Here is a 19,877-nt window from a genome sequence, read left to right as displayed (position 1 = left end):
ACCCTTTCATGCCACCATTACCAAGTAGAATGGATTGCTCCTTCCTTTCTAAACAATGTGGCGAATGTATGTGATTAAATGCAGTCTTCCCCTTCATGCCTGACTGTAAACCTTCTGAAGGGAGGACCTTTGTCCCCTATCTTTGTATCTCTAGTGCCTATTTTAGTGCTTGGTATACAACAGCAAACAATTAACTGTTGATAAATAAACGAAAGAGTGATTTTTCTCTGGGAAAGGAGATAATCTGGGAAGAACAGAACAGGGGACAAAACAAATAAATGATTTATGTTCTGAATTATTCATCCATATGAAGGAAAATACACAAAATATATTAATTTAAAACATTCTCATCTCTACATAATCTACTTTTTCCTTTATACTTATAAGAATTAATAAAACACACATGTGAAAATATAACCATTAAGTTGAAAAGGGCTTAATTATTTATCTAACTGATATAACCTTTTTTTCTCAACTAAAATTTTGGCATTGTGCAGTATACCCAGATGTTTATGTCGTCACAAATAATGTTTTTAACCATTTATGGCAATTCAGAAAACTGCATCTGGTATTTCTTATATGTTTCCTCTAAAATCACCACTTCTGCCAAAAACATCTATAAAGAAATCCCTCAAAAGGTTTGGGTAACAAAGCGTCTGGGAATGTATTTGGCCTATGTTCAACAGGACATTATATGTTTTCTTGTATAAATCATGTCCTGGAAAACGGAATGTCTTTATTTAAAATAAAAACTCTAGCATCCAGCACCCAAAAAGTAGTTCCATAAAAAATATTTTAAACTTCTCTTATATTTGTAGTTTTAACTCACTCCTGTTTTTATACTTCATACTACAGCAGGTTTACTGGGTCTCATTTTTACGTCCTAGGTTTTCTTTAAAAAAACACTCTAAGGAAATTTTCCATTCTCAACTCATAGAAGACTTTTCTAAAAAGCAGTCACCAAACTTTCCCTAAAAAAAGAAAATAGCAATTATGGGGCCCTTTAAGATATGGGTATAAACTAGCAGACAGGCCAAAAGATTTTCCCGATGCTAGAATCAAAACTTGTATTGTTTATGGAAACGTATTTTTCTTTGTGTACCACGAAATTCACCACCCTTTGGAATGATAGTTATCAAAACAGAAACCATTTTGTACTTTCTACTTCAATTCTATGCCACCACCTTCACCTAAGCAGGAGCCTGTTTTAAGAATGACAGTGAAGGACGGGACATGGAAGAAGGAACACGCCCAATCTGGCCGCAGACGGAGCAAGGTGACGGTCTTTCAGTAGGCCCACCACAGTCCTGGTCCCACAGGTGTGTCTTCCCATGAACGACAGACAATTCCACAGAAATTATGGGCACTGGTCAACTCAGAAGTTAATGAAAAGACACTGTCATATCTATTTCATTTTAAAAAATCAATAAAAATGTAGGACGACATGAAGTCAGTCTTTGGAACTATACTGAAAAATAATACTTTCCAGTAAAATGTTGCAAGAATAATCTCTAAAAGGAAGGAAAGCACTAAGTCTTCTACCAGCCAACATTACCTAGTAAAATACAGCAGCACTGATATCACCTTAGGGTCTTCTTTCCTTGTTACTTTCCCTTAGAGAGAAAGAAGTTCTTCCACTGTCAGGGTGAAAGCCTGACATTACTGGTGCAGGCCTTGCTCCTGCCCCTTACTGGGGTTCTTGAGGAACTAAATAGGCACTGTCTCAGGGGCACTGTTGTGCACTAGTGTCTGAAATTATGAACCTGTGGTGTACCTATACTCTGTGTCACTTCCCTGAAAAAGGGATCCTATCTAATATCTCACGCAGCATCGACAATGAAGCCAAGTAGTTGGTTCTCATCAAGTATTTAATGCCTGATAGGGCATCTTCCTACTTTCCACCAGGGCCTGTAAATACCCTGAACTCACAGGCACAGTCGCATGTATATGGCACTAACCATTATGTGTTCTAAGAACAACTGAAATCATCAATCTGCCGTTTTAATACTGGTAGTATATACAATAGCTCCCTTTTCATGTTTGACCGGACTGAATCATCTCATTTCTGGTAGCAATGACATAATCAGCATTTTGAGTAAAATATCACTTTTTAAAATGAGTTTCCTAATATTGTTTAAATGTTGAAACTGCATATCAACTAATCATCAGTCTACAGATGCTTAGAAATAAAACAATACTTTGCCTCCATGATTCAAGTCCCTGTACTTTCTTGCAACAAAAGCCAATCTGTCCTTTTCAAAATTGTTTCTCCTGGCAAATATTTTTGCTGTCTGGCCAAGTTTTGTGTTAAAAATAAAGTACAGTATTACAACATCAATCAACATTTAAAGTACTTAATGATCTATGAGAGAAAATATACAATGATTCTTTTCAAACAACCAAGCCAATCAAACTTTTAGTTATATTATCAAATCAAGAGTAGCTTTGAGAAAATAAAATCACATTTGTGTTTGGAGATATAAAAGCAGTATCAAGCACTTAGGTAATAAAAGAAAACAGAATGTTAAGAAGAGCTGTAAACGGCAAGAACAGCTTAAAGATATAACAGAACTCTCTCTACTCCCCTTCCTGTCTATGCAACACTGGCCTTTTGCCTGCCCTTTCAAATACCAGTTGTATAAGCATAATTAGGGCTTTTAATATAGCTAATACTGACTCTACAAAATAAGTCCAAAGCTGCTATACATTTATAATGAATATTAAGTGTAATTTTTTTTACATGAATAGGGACCTACCTAAGCCTTGTCATTTATAGTCGAAACCTAAATATATTCTAATACCACTAGGGGTAAGTAGTGCAGGGACTCTGATAATATTTAACAACTACAGTAAGTCACAGAATTTTTTGTCTTACCATTATCTACTGGGAATGACTCAGGTGGATGTCTAAGAGGAGATGTGGCCTCAGACATTCTAATAGCATGTCATACAACACTAAGTTGTCACAGACCGAGGAGCTGGTTCAGAATACTGCCTTTTCACCTCCATTAGTTAGCCCTACCCCAAGATAGCAATTCTCTGGCTAGTGCCTGAGGTGCCAGTGTGTTCCCTCTGAGTTGCTCGTGTCTTCAGATAACGCTGTAGCTGCGCTGGCCTTCAACCTAACTAGACTGTTTTTCCAACGAACACGCCTCCAGATAAGAGCAACCATTTCAACACTGAGGGTACAACAGAGAGGATACTGTTCTTCTTCAGAGGAGATGGAGATACACAGAACATACAGAAGTCACACTATAAAGAGCCATTTTCCTGACAGGAAGAAAGACAGTAACATGGGAAAAACACGAACTTTGGTCAAGGGTAAAACATCAGAGTTCAAATTTCAGCTTCTTTATCTTATAAAATGGAACTAATACTGCCTACTTTAAGTTGCTATAAAGAGTAAACGAAATAAGATTAAATATACAGTAAATGTTACATAAAATGTCCATGATACTCAATATGTAATAGTTCGCTTGTTGCCAATGTCCAGGCCCTCTAAGAGATTTAGAATTCCCAGGCTAGTCAAGTCTTACAAAGTAAACAGAGGACTTTTAGTTGGCCAGTAATCTGCCTCAGAATCAAGTTATCTCAAGGAAAATTACCTAACATACCTACCTTATCTTTTGTATTTCTAAAATCTCTTATCTCCTGTCTCCTGCTGGATTAGGCCCACTTACTCTGGCTTGTCCTCTGGTATCCATGCTGCAGAGGGTCTCGCCTGCTTACCTCCTTAGCATCCAAGTCACTGTTTCTGTTGTCTGATAGTATCTCTGCTATGCCATCGCCTTCAGGTTCTGCCTGTTTCTAATTTCTATTTTATTTTAGGTGGTACTTAATTCCTTAATTATGTGCCATGGTGCTACTGTGACTAACTCAGACGCCTAAAGTTGCTGCACTTCTAGCTTCCCATATCACCGTCTGATAACCGTAAGTCGTTACCTACTAAATGCAGCCCTAGAATAGCTTCAACTTCCTGGGGACCCTTTAATCAGAGATTAAATGAGGACATGCCATCTTTGTCAGAGATCAGATTCAACAAAGTTCTTAGGAACTGCCTGATTTTCTGAGGCCCAATTCACAATCCTAAGCACAGGACTCAACTTACGGAACTGACAGGGCTTATGAGAAACCTTATAAGCATCAAAAAATACATGATGAATGGCCTTTATGTAAAGCACCATCTATAACCATAAAAAGCTAGTTATGCCCAGACATTCATTACACAAAAAGTAACTTTTACCTGACGATATTGCCCCTTCTAACACATCAGATGGCTTTAGGTAGGATGAACACAGACTGATTAGGGAGAAGTCAAACATAAAAAAATCAGGTAAATCAAATTGATCCCCTTGATGGTCAGCAGCCTCACCACCAAGAAGACTGACTGGACAGCAAGGCCAACTCATGAGTCTGGTTTCACTAGGACCACATTCGAACAGAAGCAAGCTGGTTAACAGGAGGTAGAAACAGAAGTCACCACCAAAGGAAGTTGGTCTCACACAACTGCACCATCAGGTGGGGGAAGACTACATGGGACTCAACACTACTAGTGTTGTAGAAAAAAGAAAGGAAAAGAAAAAAACCTACTTTGTTTTTTAAGTTGTTCAATTTGTTCTTCCTTTAAATCTAATTGCTCTGTGAGTCTTGATGCTGAATCCAATGCAGCATTTGCTTCATCCAGACGCTCCTGAGGAAGGAAAGTTCATTAAAAAGCAGCATGTAAAGCCCTGCCAGGCAGCTCAGTTGGTTAGAGCGTCATCCCAATACGCCAAGGTTGTGGGCTCGATCGCTGGTCAGGGCACATACGAGAACAAATAAATAAAAAATAAATAAAAATAAGTAAAAAGCAGCATGTGAAAACTCACAAACTACAGGGCTAGAAACGTCTTAGAGTCAATTGACCCTTTTCATTTCAGCTGATGACCTGGGGCTAGAGCAGGTAACTAAGTTTCAAAGGCAGAACTCACCGTTTACAACACAAACTGTCTCTTTCAGAGGAACTAATCAGAAAAGGAGGCTACTAAAGAAAACGCGGCGACAAAAGTTAAAAAAAAAAAAGTGACAACAGGGAATAAAAGCTACAAAAAGCAGATAAAAAAGTCAAGATAGTAACAAATGTTCTTTTAAATTTTCCTGAGCCTGATGGGTATAAAGTGATGTTTCATTATTACTTTTTACTTCCCTAACTACCAGTGAATCTGAGCATTTTTTCATGATTACAGGACACCCAGGTCTGCTCTTCTGTGAAAAGCTCTTCACACATCATCTGATAAGCTGACACTGCTCACATATAGCCCATGGCTCAGCAGTTCCGATCAAGATACACACCTGAAGGAAACTCCTGTACCTGTGTACCAGACGACAGAGACAAGGGAGTTCCTAACCACACTGTTTGTGTAGCAGATAATGAAGATACCTTCATCAACAAAACGAATAAGTAAATTATATATTCACGTAATGAATAGAGCAGTAAAAGTAACGAACCATCTACACACAGTAACGCGTAGTAACATGGCTGAAACTCATGAACATAATACTAAGCAAAAATGCAAGTCTCAGAAAAATTATTCAATTTATATATAGTTCAAAATTCCATTTATACAGAATTCAAAAATATGCAAAACCAAACAATATATTGTTTGGAGATACAAATCTATGAGATAAAACCATAAAAAATGACAAGGGGGTGATAAACGTAAGAATCTGGAATAGGAGGTGGTAAGAACGGGATGAGATGAGGGGAGGTACATAAGGGACTTCAAAGGACATCATTCTATTTCTTACACTGGGTGGTGAGTACGTGGGTATTTGCTGTATTGCTATTCTTATATTTTATAAATATTATACATAATATTCCAGCCACTAAATATTTAATATTTTCAGAACTTTACAGGAAATACGGCTTCACTTATTTGGAATATTAATGTGCCTGAACAGCATGACAGGTAAACAAATTTTATTTTCCACCAGCTATCACCAGCCTACTTATAACTTAGAAAAGTTTATCTTAAATCTAAAAGCAAGTAACTATGGAGTCATCTCTCTTCATAAAGGTTCATTTTATTTATATCTTATATATAACTTTTGTATGTATGAAATATAGCTTAATAATAAAGAGAAAAATATTTTAAAGGTTTATGCTGCAAAAAAATCTAATGGGATAGTTAATATGCATTATTTTAATCCATGTGAAATAAAGTACCCAATATATTTTGCTGAAAAGAGAAAATTATAAAGTTAAAATTGTGGATTAATTTGTCTCTTCTTCCGTGATCTCTAAAATACTCATCTGTGCCGAAAGAATAAAATGTCCTGCCATCTCGTATTTGCTGTCTACTAAGTCACATGAGGAAAATCCTCAGAGTCTTGTTCACTATTGTGCCACAACATGGGGTACAGATTAGTCATTCAAACAATATGTACTAAATTAATTGTTCAGGAGATTATTTCCAAGACGAAGATTCTACGAGAAACTGCTTCATAAAAAATAATATTTACAAGGGAAATTATTTCAACCAACCTGTAATGACGTCATTTTTCCTTCCAGATTTTCTGCCTTTTTCTTCCATTCAGCTCCAAGCTGTCTGTGCTTTTCTAGTTCAGCAGAATACATGGCTTTTTCCTCTAAAGACAAAAAAAGTTACATAGTATTTTGCAATTGTGAAATAAAATCAGAATTCTAAACCACTTGAAATTTTAGTAATTCAACAAAAACAGTTCATATGTCCCAACAATTACACATCCCTTAATGATGGTGTTAACTGCAATTAAGGTAACGAGATCCATTTCCTCTGCCTAAATCTTTCTCCATCTTGTCCATCTTGCAAACTCCTCCCTCTCTCCAGAACTCCACTCCTCTTTGGCAAAGCTTTCCCTTCGGCCTCAGTATCTTACTACTTTGTACACATGTTCATTTTAGTATTATACAGCATAGATCTAGAGAAATCTTTTATATTTAAAACTCAAGATTTCAACCATATGAGTAACTCTGAAGGTCTACAAATGTACAAATTTAAAGTTTAACTTAGGCACAAAACTATAATTCCTGCTGATTCATTAGCCTAATCATCCACATGTCCTCCTCTAGCAGTTAACTCATTGCCAATAATTACCGAATGTATGAATAAACAAATGGATGGGTGAATCATCTAGGGTAAATCTAAGGATGGGAGATAGACGTGAGAAAGCATATTCGGCTATCAGGGTAAAACTGCTCTGGTCACTGTTATTGTGACTCCAAAATATTATTTTCCACCTGGACTTGAAAACACAGTTACCTCAATGTACAGATGAAGAGCTAAGAATAGGTTCATCCATATGCAAAGGACAGCAGTTACTGATGACTAAGTCTTTCAAGTGGGTTCAACCTCCAACCGATCTCAAAACCATCTTTCCTACGTGTGCCTCTCTTCCTTCATATGCCCCTGTATCACAGGATCACCCTTTCTATGCTACCCTTCTAGTTCCCCAGCACTTACCTTACTTGGTCATGATATGATACTAAAATAAATTTTTAATAATGACTATGTAGAGTTTATATTCTCTAGTCTTAATTATAAAAGCAGTCTAAATTAATTTATTGATGGCTACTTATCTTCCCCCCACAAGTGGGTAACCTTTCAAAGATATCCATATCCCCATGCCTAATCTAAAATGGCACTGAAATAAGCCAAAATTCCCAATAACTACAACAATTTTTCTTCACTGAAAAACTGACCATATAGCTTACCTTGTTGGAAATGCTCTAGTACCATCTGCAGGTTGGAGAGTGACAGAGCATACTGCTTCACTTGTTCCCGAGACACAGAAAGCTGCAGGGCAGTTTCATCCCTTTGCTTGGAGACTACATTCAATTGTTCCTGTAATGACTCTACCTGCAAATTGGCTTGGTGGCTTCAAACAAAAAGAGCAAAAGTCAAACTGTTTCTCCTTAGGTACTTTACAAGATGAAACATCTTTCCTACATTTTATTGGATTAAATGCAAATTAGATTTCACAGTAACAAGATGAAGTGTCTTTACTACTTTTTTTATTGTGGTAAAATATATGTATTTACCATTTTCATCACTTTTAAGTGTGGAGTTCAGTGGCACGAAGTAATTTACATTGTTGTACAACTGTAACTGCCACCCACCTCCAGGATATTTTTCATCTTCCCAAGCCGAAACACCATGTTCACTGAACAGAAACTCCCGTTCCCCCAGCAACCATAGTTCCCTCTGTCTCCATGAATCTGACCTTCCCTACATTTTACTGCATTAAATTCAAGTTAGAACTCAAGGAAACTTGAAGAATGCTTTGACTTTTGTTCTCCCTGTTTCTGTTAATCCACCCGTCCTTCCTATGAAAGTGACTCAGAATAAGTGGCAGTGACTTTAAAGACAGCATTGGGCTAAACAAGAAATGTCACCATAAGAAAAATTTACAAATAGCAGGCTAAAACTCTAAGATGTAATTTTTCATAAAATTATAAGTTGTAAGGGACCTTGGAAGTAATTTTGCCCAGCTTCCAACCCAGTGAGCAATGAATTCTATGTCATCCCCTTGCTTTTAACATGTGAAATCATGGTGAATTCACAGCTTTCCTAAGGTTAGCCCACTGATTAGCTGCTCTGATTACTAGTTAATTATCTTTTACCATCATCCTTCAGCATGTATTAAATAACCCCTACAATTGCCCCAAATGATAAATCAGAGTTCCCTAAGAGATTTATATCGCACCTATCCAGGCTTGTCATTGATGTACTTCCTCAATGTATAATTATTACATAGAAAATACTGCAATAGTCTTTTCTGGGTTTTTAATATCCAGTTAAATTCTTAGTCAAGAGCAGCCCATCAAAGCCCATTTAGAGCAGCTACTTTGAAGAAACTTTACCCAATAGCACCCTCTTGTGGAAAGAGCAGTAAATTGATAAACAGGAGACAACTGCCCTCAAAGGTCCTGGAGTTTTATTCAACTTTGCTGGTTAGAAAATCACTCAACGGGTGACTGTAAAGATTAAATGAGCTGTGAAGTCACTCAAGAAGTTAACAGATTACCACATTACTGTTGTTAGGTAAGGACTCAAATACCATAATCTGGTTTGTACCTATATAACAAATATTTACTGAAGATCTATTAAACTATATATGAGAATATATGCTTATGGGAAGGGTACAAAATAAATGGCATCACTGCTACCCTCAGTAACCTTACATTCCACTGAGTAGGAGAGAGTGTAAAACAGGTCAACAATTACCCTAAAGTAGAATAGAAGGACCCTATCAAAGGCTCCTGTCAAGCAGGTTCAAAGGAAAAAAATCACACCATGGTTTGGTTTGGGATTTGAGGAGTGGGGTGATAAATAAAGGGTTGTTTATGAAGGAGAAGCTAGTTGAAGAACAGGTGGGATTAACAGAAAGTGTTAGGATCAGGCCTACTTCCAGGCAGAAGGAAGACTATGGAGTGAAGAAGCAGGAGAAAAAGAAACAGAAAGAGTAGCCGCACCTCAAGAACTGAGTGATCCAGCTGGTTGGCCGGAGGTGACAGTGAGAAATAAGGCCACGGAGGCAGACAGCCTGGGGCCAAAACATGGGTCTACCCTGGCTTTGGAAAAGGAGTAACAAGGTCACAGCTCTATTTAACAAAGGTTATTCTGGCCCGGCTGGGCATGGCTCAGCGGTTGAGCATCAACCTAGGATCCAGGCGATAGGGGTTGGATTCCCGGTCAGGGCACATGCCCGGGTTGCGGGCTCTCATCATTGATGTTTCTACCTCTCTCTCCCCCTCTCCCTTCCTCTATCTGGAATCAATAAAGGTATATATATATATTTTAAAAACACAGAGGTTATTCTGGCGATTACTATGAAGGGTAAGTGAAAGGGGCAGAGACTAGACTATTTTAATTCCAGAAAACAAAGGCCTAAAAATCGAAAGGAAAGAATCAATTTCATAGCCTGGAGATGTTTTGGCATTTCTGCTGATGCGAAACATACCAATGATCATCTATTATTCTCGTTGTTTTAAACAAGTTTTCCCTCTCAGTCTGAAGGCGTAATAATATACCCTACCATGTGAGGGAGGAGCTCACCCTCAGAAGTATTATCTCTACTGAACCATAATCTCTTTGCAAACAGATATATCTACTATCTCCTTCAGTGTCATACACAGTAAAAAATAAATTAAAAGATGTGCATATCACTTATGGAAATATAAAACAGACATGATTTTCCCGTAAGATTATTTGGCAGTATATTTCAAAAGTTTCAAAAATACCCTTTGAACCAAACTTCCATTTCTAAAAATTTACACCAAGGAAATAATCTGTCAACAACACAAAAATACCTATCTTGAGATATGACAGCACTCCTAGTAATTTTGAAAAACTGAAACACTCTGCATGTCCAAGAATAATTGACTGGATTAAATAAATTATGGCAATCCAAATAACGGCACACTCTGTAGCCATAAAATAATATTGCAGAAACACATGGCTCAATGTGTACTGATACTCATATTAAGTAGCAGAAGCAGGTTATAAAATAGTATGAATATATGGTGTCTAGTTTGCTTTAAAAAATACACGATATATAGACACATAAAAGCATATAAAGGCACCAGAAAACAATTATTCCGGGATGGATGGCACTATGGCTTTATGTTCTTTTGCTTTATGTGGTTTTCCTGAAGTGAAAAATAAAATGTTTTGTAATAAAAAAAAAAAAAAAAAGACATTTGATTGAGAGAAATAAAATTTAAAATTATATAAGCAGGGGCCCGGCTATTCAAAAGTTCTAAGAAACCAAGAGTTAATTCATACTGACCTATGTCTTCACCTTGCTACTTCCTTTCCTCTCTCCCTTCTTAGAGCCAAACCTTGTTCAACCTTAGATCATTTGACTAAAAATAAAACCACAAAATTTAATTAAATTAGTTCTTTGGGAATCTGGTGAGCTAATTAAAGCAGCTGGTATTTAAGCCAAAGCTTCTGAAATGATGAGAATTATGTAGGTGATGGTTAAGATTCCAAGAAACCTCACTTTGAATGCCAGATCTGGTTAACTGTGAGACCTGAGTACAAAGCCCCCACACTCTGCATGCCTGACCTCAGGAAGCTTACTAACCCTCTTAACTCTAAGTTTCTTTGTCTGTAAGATAGAGATAATAAGCTTTGTGAGAACAAACTGAGGTAAAATATGAAAAATGCTTATTGAGTCTTATACTCAAGAAGTGCTCGGTTAACATTAAGGCTAAAAATGGAGGAAGGTACCTTGCATTTTCCATGGCGCTGGAAGATGAAAGCAGCTTTTCCTCCAACACTGTGACCTTCTTTCTTAGCTGAGCCTCTCTATCTTCTGCAGCCAAAGCTTCACGGGTATAAGAATCTTCTGTTTCTAAAAGATGGTTCCGCAGTCTCTCCAGCTCCTGGTTTAAGCGTAATTCTTTGTCGCGTAAATGTTGAACCTAGATAGAGGACATTTCTTTATTTTTCTTTTATGTAATGTTCCCTCTCCCCCCACAAGCCACCAACTGTTATCAAATTTCCTCCAATTATTGAAGTGTATTAATTATATACTAATTTCTCATACTGCAAGATGTATTTATGCTAGGAAAAAAGTCTCCTGAAATCATCCCAAATATTCATTTGGAAGTTTTACTTTGTAAGGCCTCATTCCTGTGGCTATGATGGAAACTAGAATCATACGAAGGACTAGGCCTTTGTCACAGACCACTTTTCCGTAAATCTCATATTACCCATATTTTATAAATGGAAAATTTTTCTTATATCCAAGATATGCCTTGGTTTTAACTTTTTTATTTTAAAAAATCAAGGTACAATTTAGTTTCAGGTGTACAACATAATGAATGATTAGATCATGATTTTTCACTTTTGAAAATTAAAATAAAATGCATTCTGGGAGATCAAAATTTTACCATAGCACGTTAGAGAGGAAGACTAAGAAAAAAATCACCGATGAGAGAAATTAATTTTAAATGCTCATCTTTACCGTTTTCCTACTTAATAATCATTAAACTTAGTGCCTGAATCACTGCTTCTCTAAAGGGAAAGTGTACCTCATTCTGCACAGCAGTGTTTTCCATCTGCTTCTGCTTCAGGGCCAACATGACTTGATCTCTCTCCTGCTGAAATGTAACTGTCTTCTCCTGCATTGACTTAACTGTATTTAAAAGCTGATTCAACTCCCCAGTCTCACCCTTTAGGAAAGAAAGAACTTTAGCTTTAAATAAAAATATTTTAAAAAGACATTTCTTCATTAATTCACTTTAAAATATAGCTGACCATGTGAAGGTCATCAAAGAAGGAAAGTCTGAGAAACTGTCAGTCTAAAGGAGCTGAAGGACTCATGACAACTATACACAATGTGTATCCTGGTTGGCATCCTGGCACAGGAGGGGACATTTGGTAAAAGTTAAGGAAATTCAAATAAAGTATGAACTTCAGTTAATACTAATGTATCAATATTGGCTCATTAGTTGTTACAAGTGTACCACAGTAATGTAACATGTTAAAAATAAGGGAAATTGGGTGTGAGGTGTATGGGAACTCTACACTATCTTTGCAACTTTTCTAATAATCTAAAACGACTCTTAAAAGAAAAAGCTTATTAGAAATATTTTAAAAAGAACTCAAAAGACAATCTCTTCAAATTTACCCTAAACAACAGTGTTCACAAACCCAAAATCACTCCAAAAAAGTGTGTGTGTGTCCCCACTCATCAGGCATTCACAATTGTTGTTGGAGAAAGTGTCAAGATGCTGGCAGAGGAGAAATAGGGAAGTCATTTCATATGCACAGCCTATTTTAAAAGAATATTTTGGCAACAATTTAATGAATGAAAGTGACTCTGGAATGACATGTTGCTAGACGGTTGGGAAATTTTATTCTTGATTGCATTCCATACAAGTAAAATATATATTAACGACAGCAGAAAAAATGTGACCACTGCAAAAATAGGGCCATGAAATTAAGACATTAGCTGGAATTCTAGAAAGCACAAAAAAGTGACAGGCTATTTACAGCCTGTTTTAAAAATGCATGTCTTAAGAATCTACAGGGTGTCCCCAAAAAATGTATATATACTTTAACACCTGAGAGCTCATTTCTGAAAATGAAATGTATTTTAATAAACACTGCCTTTATAATTATTCAGTGTGTGTATACATTTTTTGGGAAACCCTATTTTTATAGTTAGGTATTACTTTAAATTTTCATATAAATTTTCCATCTCTTTAATATATAATTATCTAAACCAAATTATCTAAACCAAAACATAAAACCAAAACCATCTGTTCCTTTAATCTCAACACCCCCTCCTAGATAGTGAGGCCAACAGCTTCCAAGCAGCGTATTTTCAGGTGAAATTTTTTTCATATTACAGAGAAAGAACCAATGGTTGAAAAGTAAAGAGTTGAAGATCTCCTATTGAGAATATCCCTTTCTCCCTAAAAAAAGAGATGTTATTTATTATAATAAAGGCACTCTTCAATTATATAGCATATTGGAAAAAATTAGTTTACGCTAATTACCTTCAAGTAATACAGTACTTAAGTATGACTTAACAGGGAGCTTCCTGAAAGGTAGGCAAGTCTTACTTAAATCTATACACTTTAGATCCATAAATATCAATGAAATAGAACTAAATTGTACAGTATGATAAAACTACAAGAGGAAAAAAATGTATTAAAAAAGAATACTTCATTGTTCTACACTCCTGTTATAATCTGACAGCCCTAAGACACTACACCCACTTTGGGTTAGTGAGCGGTAAACAGCTGCGGCCCTCTAAGAGTCTCTTTCTCACCTATTCCAGACCCGCCCCACGGGAGGCTAAGGCCTTACACCTAAGGAAGAACAGCTCAGGGCACCGACTTCAGCAGGTGGCAAAGAAGGGCAAAACGAAAGGCTTCTCTTCCCAAACCGAAAGCTACGGGAAGCATTTCCCAAACTTTAGTCCAAGACTCTAAGAGAGAACCTATTTGGTAAAAGAAGTTAAATCATTTTGTATCTTGTGCCTGGCAGCACGTAAATGCTCAAGAAGCACTTGTTGAATATGCTCATTTCTTTTCCAAACTTCTACTACTAAAAGTATAGACATCAGAGTAATAAGCACCACCGAAAAGCCCTACACAGCACCTACCATACACAGTATGATGTACTAGAAGGTCTTCAATACATTCTTATTAAAATCAAAATCAACTGCGTGTAAGAACTTAAATATGTCAAAAACTACTGATACTTTATATATGTAATCGCTACAACCCTCCATTTTATGACACACCCAAAGTCACACCAGTGTCAGAGCTGAGCCCACTGTGTGAAAAGCATTACTCATGACTAACATTTTTCAAACACCAGGTCGTGACTGATTCATAAAAATCAATTGAATGGGTCATGCAGCACTTTTTTTCATAGAGCATCACATATAGTTAAGGGTAATTTCTGAAACTTCTCAGTTTTACACACACACACACACACACACACACACATGCTTACTGTGTCATAACGTAAAGCGTATTTCTTACTGCAGATCATCAAAGATGGAGCGTGTATTTCACAGAGCTTCTCATTACATATGAAAACCTCTGAAATGTTAACCATCACTAGGCAGTTACTGAAATATGCCAAAATTTGGTTAAATTGTACTGACTTCAAATTTTTCTCTGTAACACATTTCCATTTTCTGAAGAAAAATATTAATTACCGCTAAACTTTTTCTAGTTACCAGGCTCTAAAAGATTAACCCAATATTAAAAAATATTTGGAAATACCTAGTAATTTGGGGAAGAAACTTCCAGATGCCTTTGAAGAATATTTATTTAGAATGCAATACAACACTTTGAAATAAGTATTTCTGAATGAATGAATTCATACTCCCCTTCAAAGATAATAATAAAGTGACACTAAAAATGTCCTCCACACCCACCACTCTCTAGATCTAATTCGCCACCCAGGACATACCTCTTTTTCTTTAAGTAGCTGCTCAAAAGCAAGAGCCTTCTCCTTCATTGAATGGCACTCAAACTCTTTTTCTTGCAGCATCATAGAAAACTTCATATTAGTCTCTTGTAATGCTTGATATTCTGTTTCCTTTTCCCTGGTTGTTTCTACTATTTTTTCGTTTTCCTCTTTTAACTTACAGATGTCCATTTCTAAATTTAATATTCTCTCCTTCAGGTTCGTTACGGCCTGCCTCAAAAGTTCGTTTTCATTCACCTTGTTTGTGAAATTTTCATTTAAAGAAAGTAACTTATCACTTTGGGCTTTAATTAAGAGGTCTTTCTCCTTAAGTGACTTTTGAAAAACATCTTGTTTCTCCCTCAGCTGTTTAATTTCTGAGTCCGTATGTTCGTGCTCTTTTTTTTCCAGCTCTGAGGTGGCAGCAATCGAATTAGACAATCTGTGGTTATTTTCCTGGAGGGTTCTAATTGCTGCATCTTTCTCCTGCAGCAACTTTCTTAGCTCTTCTATCTCTTGATGAGAAGATTCACTTAATGTTTCAGACTTAGCGATTCTGAGAGACTCTGCAGACTGGGGAGTAAGTGATGACCTGGCAGAGAACTGAGGTGAAATAATATCAAGTTTTCCTAAAAGAAGATCTTTGGTGTTGCAAAGCTGCCCTATGCTATGCTGGACTTGGGCTAATTCCTGCCCAAAATTTTTGAGTTTGGTCTCATTCTGCTCATAACTTTGAATCAGGCCAGTATAGTCCACTTGTAACTTAGAATTATTATCACTGTCAACCAACACTTGTGCCTGCAGCTGATGGAGTTCCTCCTGAAGCTGGGCTGACTCATGTTGCATATTCTGTACCGTAGTCATTACCTGCTGCTTCCACTCTTCCATTTTCTTTACTTGTTGTTTTAACTTATCACGTTCCTGCAGGAGCTCCTCAAACTGATTACTATTAACACCTCCGACCTCATCACTAGTGCTGGACGTCTGTAAAACTGTCAGTAAGGTCTGACATTTCTGACTTAATGCATCTATTTCAATGTCTTTTTCTCGAATGATACGTGATAAATTCTGAACAGTTTCTCGAAACATTTCTTGGCCGGTACCTTCAAAGTTAGTGGACAATTTCTTATTTTCATCTTGCAGCTTCACGAGGGCTGCCTCTTTGGCAGCAACTACATCCATCACTTTGTGGTATTCTGTTTTCAGGTGGCTGTTTTCCCTGGTCTTCTCACTCAAAACAGCCAGCACCTGCTCTCTTTCCACCGCGAAGGCCTGCACCTGCTGCTGGAGGTAAACAACATCCTGGGAGTAGGAAGCTGAGGAAATTCTAGCGTGAAGAGCCTGTATCTCCAAATCCTTCTGCTGGATAATCTGAGTCAGTTTTCCAACCTCATCCTTGGACAGCTGATCGATCTGTTTAGTTAAAGATATATTCTTTTCATTTAGAAGTTTAATCTCTAGCTCTCGTTCTTTTATTCCTTTCACTAACCTTTCCGTTTCAGCTTTAGATAAATCATGCTTCTCACTTCCATTTTCTATGTTAAGGCTCTGAACTTTTGTTTCTTGAAAAATATCAGAATTCTCTGTGTGAATACCTTGCCTTTCTTCATGCAACTGGGTTTGGATTTCTTCAATTGTTTTTTGCAAGGTCTTAATTTCCTCATCTTTCTCTAGAAAAAGCTGGGTGTGCGTGACACTCATCTGCTCGTGCTGGCATTTAAACTCGTCCATTTCCTTCTTCTGCTCCTGTAACGACTGAAGTAGCTGCATTTTGCTCTGGTTCTGATCTTCAATTATTTTCTGGTGCTGCTTGATTTCCTCTTCAAGGTTACCCTTTATTATATTCAGCTGAGACACCTCAGATTGTAGTTCTGTAATACAGTCGAGGGTTTTAGGGTCAGCCACAGGGGCGGTTCGGCTCTGCTGTTCCCGGAGCCGTTCCAGTTCTTCTTTTAGGTGATTGTTTTCTTCTTTCATGGATCCGAGAAGTCTGTCTTTTTCCTCTATGGTTTGCTTCAAGTTTTCACTTTTTCTTAAGGCCTCAGTATATTTATCTAACTCCTCCTGGAGCTCTGAACTTCTCTCTTTAAGTTTTTCAATAAAAATTTCTTTCTCGTTTATAAGTTGTGTCAATTGCTTCCGCTCTTCCAAACTAGATGACAAAATGTTCTTAGTCTCCTTACGATCAATATCTATCTGCTCAATACTCTTTTTGAGTTCCGCTATTTCAAAGTCTTTCTCCTGGCTGAGCTTAGTTAGGCGCTCGTGTTCCAGCTGCAAAGCAGAGGCGCTTGTGTTCCGGGCCTCTGCCAGTTCTCCAAGGGTCCGCTCATACTTGTCTGCTGCTTCCAACAGCTTCTCTTCAGCCCGACACAATTCTGCTTCTAACTGTCCTTTTTCTGTTTTTAGAGTCTCTAAAATAGTGGTTTTTTCTAGAGAAATCTGATTGTTACCAATAATAGATTCTTCCAACTGATGTCTTAAATCTTCACAAGCTAAAACCAATTTTTCGTTTTCCATTTTGAGATCAAAAGCAACTTTCTTTAAATTGTCATTGAGCTCTTCCACTTCTGAAAGATTTTGCTTTAGATTTCTGATGTCAGTGTCCCTTTCTTTAAGTAGGTCATCCTTAAAATTACTGCTAAAGTCTTGATTAAGAGGCTGAGTTAATTCACATCTGACTCTAGAAAGTTCCTCCTCCTTTTGTTTAATATGTTCCTTAAGTTCAAAGTTCTCCTCCTGGATATTTAAATTATTGTTTTGTGATTTATTTAGTTGATCTCCTAAATCTTCTATTTTACCCTCTAGCTCCTGCTTGGCTAAACGCAAGTCATTCAGGACCAGCTCACTTTGAATTAACTTTTCTTTCTGCACATCTAACTCTTTAGTAATGTTCGTTTTATCATCTTCAAGTTGACAAACTTTCTTTTTTTCATTATTTAGATCTATTTTCAGCTTATTGATGATGTGATCTCCCTCATTTTGCTGTTTTGATAGCTGATCTTTTATCAAAATCAAGTGCTGCAAGAAAAATTAATTTGCATGTTAACTTTAAAACATGCTCTCATTTTAGTATCTAAGGAAATTTTATAAAATGTCGTACACAATAGAATAATAATCCTCAGCTATTTCTAATCCTTCTTAAAACTCTTAAAAAGCCCCCAAAAATTGCTAATATTTTACAGAAACTCTATTTTATCATTTTAGAGATTAGAATTTAAAACTAAAGAAGGTAAAAGACACATTTTGTTTATTTTCAACTCTTAAACACTGGGCAGGAGTCAACAAATCAGCAGTAATGGGGCAAACCAGGCCTGCTGCCTGTTTTTGTAAATAAAGTTTTACTGGAACAGAGCCAGGCTCATTTGTTTACATATTATAACAAGAGTTGAGCAGTTGCAACTGAGACTATATGGCCTGCAAAGCCAAAAATATTTACTATCTAACACTTTACAGAAAAAGTTTGCCAAAGTCTATGACTAGAGCGTCGATGAACTAAAATATTAATTAAAACCCAAAATGAAATAACACCAGTCACCTTTGCTTGTTAACCTAGTGTTCAGTCTACTGGGTAGAATGTGCTGCCGCACCGTCTTTAATACAGTATTTACTACCTGGGTAGCTTCTTGGTTCTGCTTATCCAATTCCTCTAACTCGGCTATCAGCGTCTCCTTCTCAGTAATACTCTGATTGAGTTCTTGCTCCTTTGCCTCCAAATTAAGTCTTAAATCATGTAATTTTGAATCCAAATCCATGTCTCTCATGGTTGTACTTTTAATTTCTTCATATTCATTGTTTAATTTTAAAAGTGATATGTGAAGTTCTTCCTTAAATGATAAAAGGGAAAAAATACAACACATACTATCAATTAAAGGAGACACATTAAAAGATTAAAAATATAAACAAAACCCAACATTTCATTATAGAATCTTACTCTATCCCTGCTACCAATATACCCAAGAGACCCCATTTCTACCACCAAAAATGTCCCTCTTGGTGGGACATTCCCTCACCACTCAGAAATTCTGTCTACACACTAGACACATTCCGGGCCATATAAGCACTAAGTATAGTGACTAGTATGCCACACCAGGCTCCCAACCCACCTGTGTATGCTGCCGATGTCAGGACTTCATCTGAAACCAAAGAAGAACCTTTACCTATTTTTTCTGCTCATATCTGTATGCTTACTGGTTTATCTCTAAACATAAACTCTGGCCAGCCTCTCATACTCTGAACCTTGCCCAAGTACTTCAACCTGGCCTAACAAGCATTAATGAGATCAGCTTTATCCTCAGGACTCTCAAGAACTAAACACGCATTTTGATATAAACTGGCTCTTAGCTGTGATCCATATATAACACATGCCATTTTAATTCTGCCCCCGTTTTTACTGCACCCACCTTTTCTTGACTCAATACTGAATTCTCTTTTTCTAAAACTTGGACACGCACTGTAAGTTTCAGATTGTCTTCAGCGAGATTATCCTATAAACATGTTAAAAACAGTTTTCAGATAACAGGAAATTTTGAGTTTACAAGAAAGCAGGTAAGCTATACAACTAGGCATTTCTCCTCAGCATTTCTTTAGTGACATATAAAAAGTATAAGCATACAACACTGGACCATCTAAAGCCCGTCACTCATTCTACAGACATTTGCAGAGAGGATTTCCTTATTTGAAAAATATATATAAATACATTTACAAAATAACCTGTGATCATCAGAAAAAGAAACAATTCCCTGACTATCACAAAGGGAAACCAAAACGCATTCCTCACTTTGGTAAAGGATCTGCTTCTACTATCTCTACAAATCTAACATTTGTCAAATTAATCTTCAAAGAGATATACTTGCATTTTTCAATTATGCAACTTTTAAAAATGTCAATTTATGATGCAAAAAGTTTGTTATT

General features: G+C 36.8%; 1 protein-coding gene across 3 annotated transcripts in view; it reads right to left on the bottom strand.

Moving 5' to 3' along the window:
• Positions 1 to 19,877, bottom strand: part of TRIP11 (thyroid hormone receptor interactor 11) — a 54,979-nt gene that overhangs the window by 12,948 nt on the left and 22,154 nt on the right. For 2 of the 3 annotated variants that reach the window (XM_016205711.2, XM_016205712.2), the window contains exons 9-16: positions 19,367 to 19,450; positions 18,578 to 18,790; positions 14,967 to 17,984; positions 12,062 to 12,202; positions 11,256 to 11,449; positions 7,733 to 7,896; positions 6,524 to 6,627; positions 4,591 to 4,690 (exon numbers count right to left, since the gene is read on the bottom strand). In XM_016205711.2, the coding sequence (XP_016061197.2) occupies positions 4,591 to 4,690; positions 6,524 to 6,627; positions 7,733 to 7,896; positions 11,256 to 11,449; positions 12,062 to 12,202; positions 14,967 to 17,984; positions 18,578 to 18,790; positions 19,367 to 19,450 (4,018 nt within the window). Of the gene's footprint in view, positions 1 to 4,590; positions 4,691 to 6,523; positions 6,628 to 7,732; positions 7,924 to 11,255; positions 11,450 to 12,061; positions 12,203 to 14,966; positions 17,985 to 18,577; positions 18,791 to 19,366; positions 19,451 to 19,877 lie in introns of those variants that run through there. The other variant, XM_087818537.1, reaches the window with a different exon arrangement.

This window comes from Miniopterus natalensis, chromosome 1 (genome assembly GCF_054644295.1).
Source record: "Miniopterus natalensis isolate mMinNat1 chromosome 1, mMinNat1.hap1, whole genome shotgun sequence".
Classification (NCBI taxonomy): domain Eukaryota; kingdom Metazoa; phylum Chordata; class Mammalia; order Chiroptera; family Miniopteridae; genus Miniopterus; species Miniopterus natalensis.
Note: the sequence above shows the minus strand (reverse complement) of the source record. Positions and strands in the feature narration are given on the sequence as shown.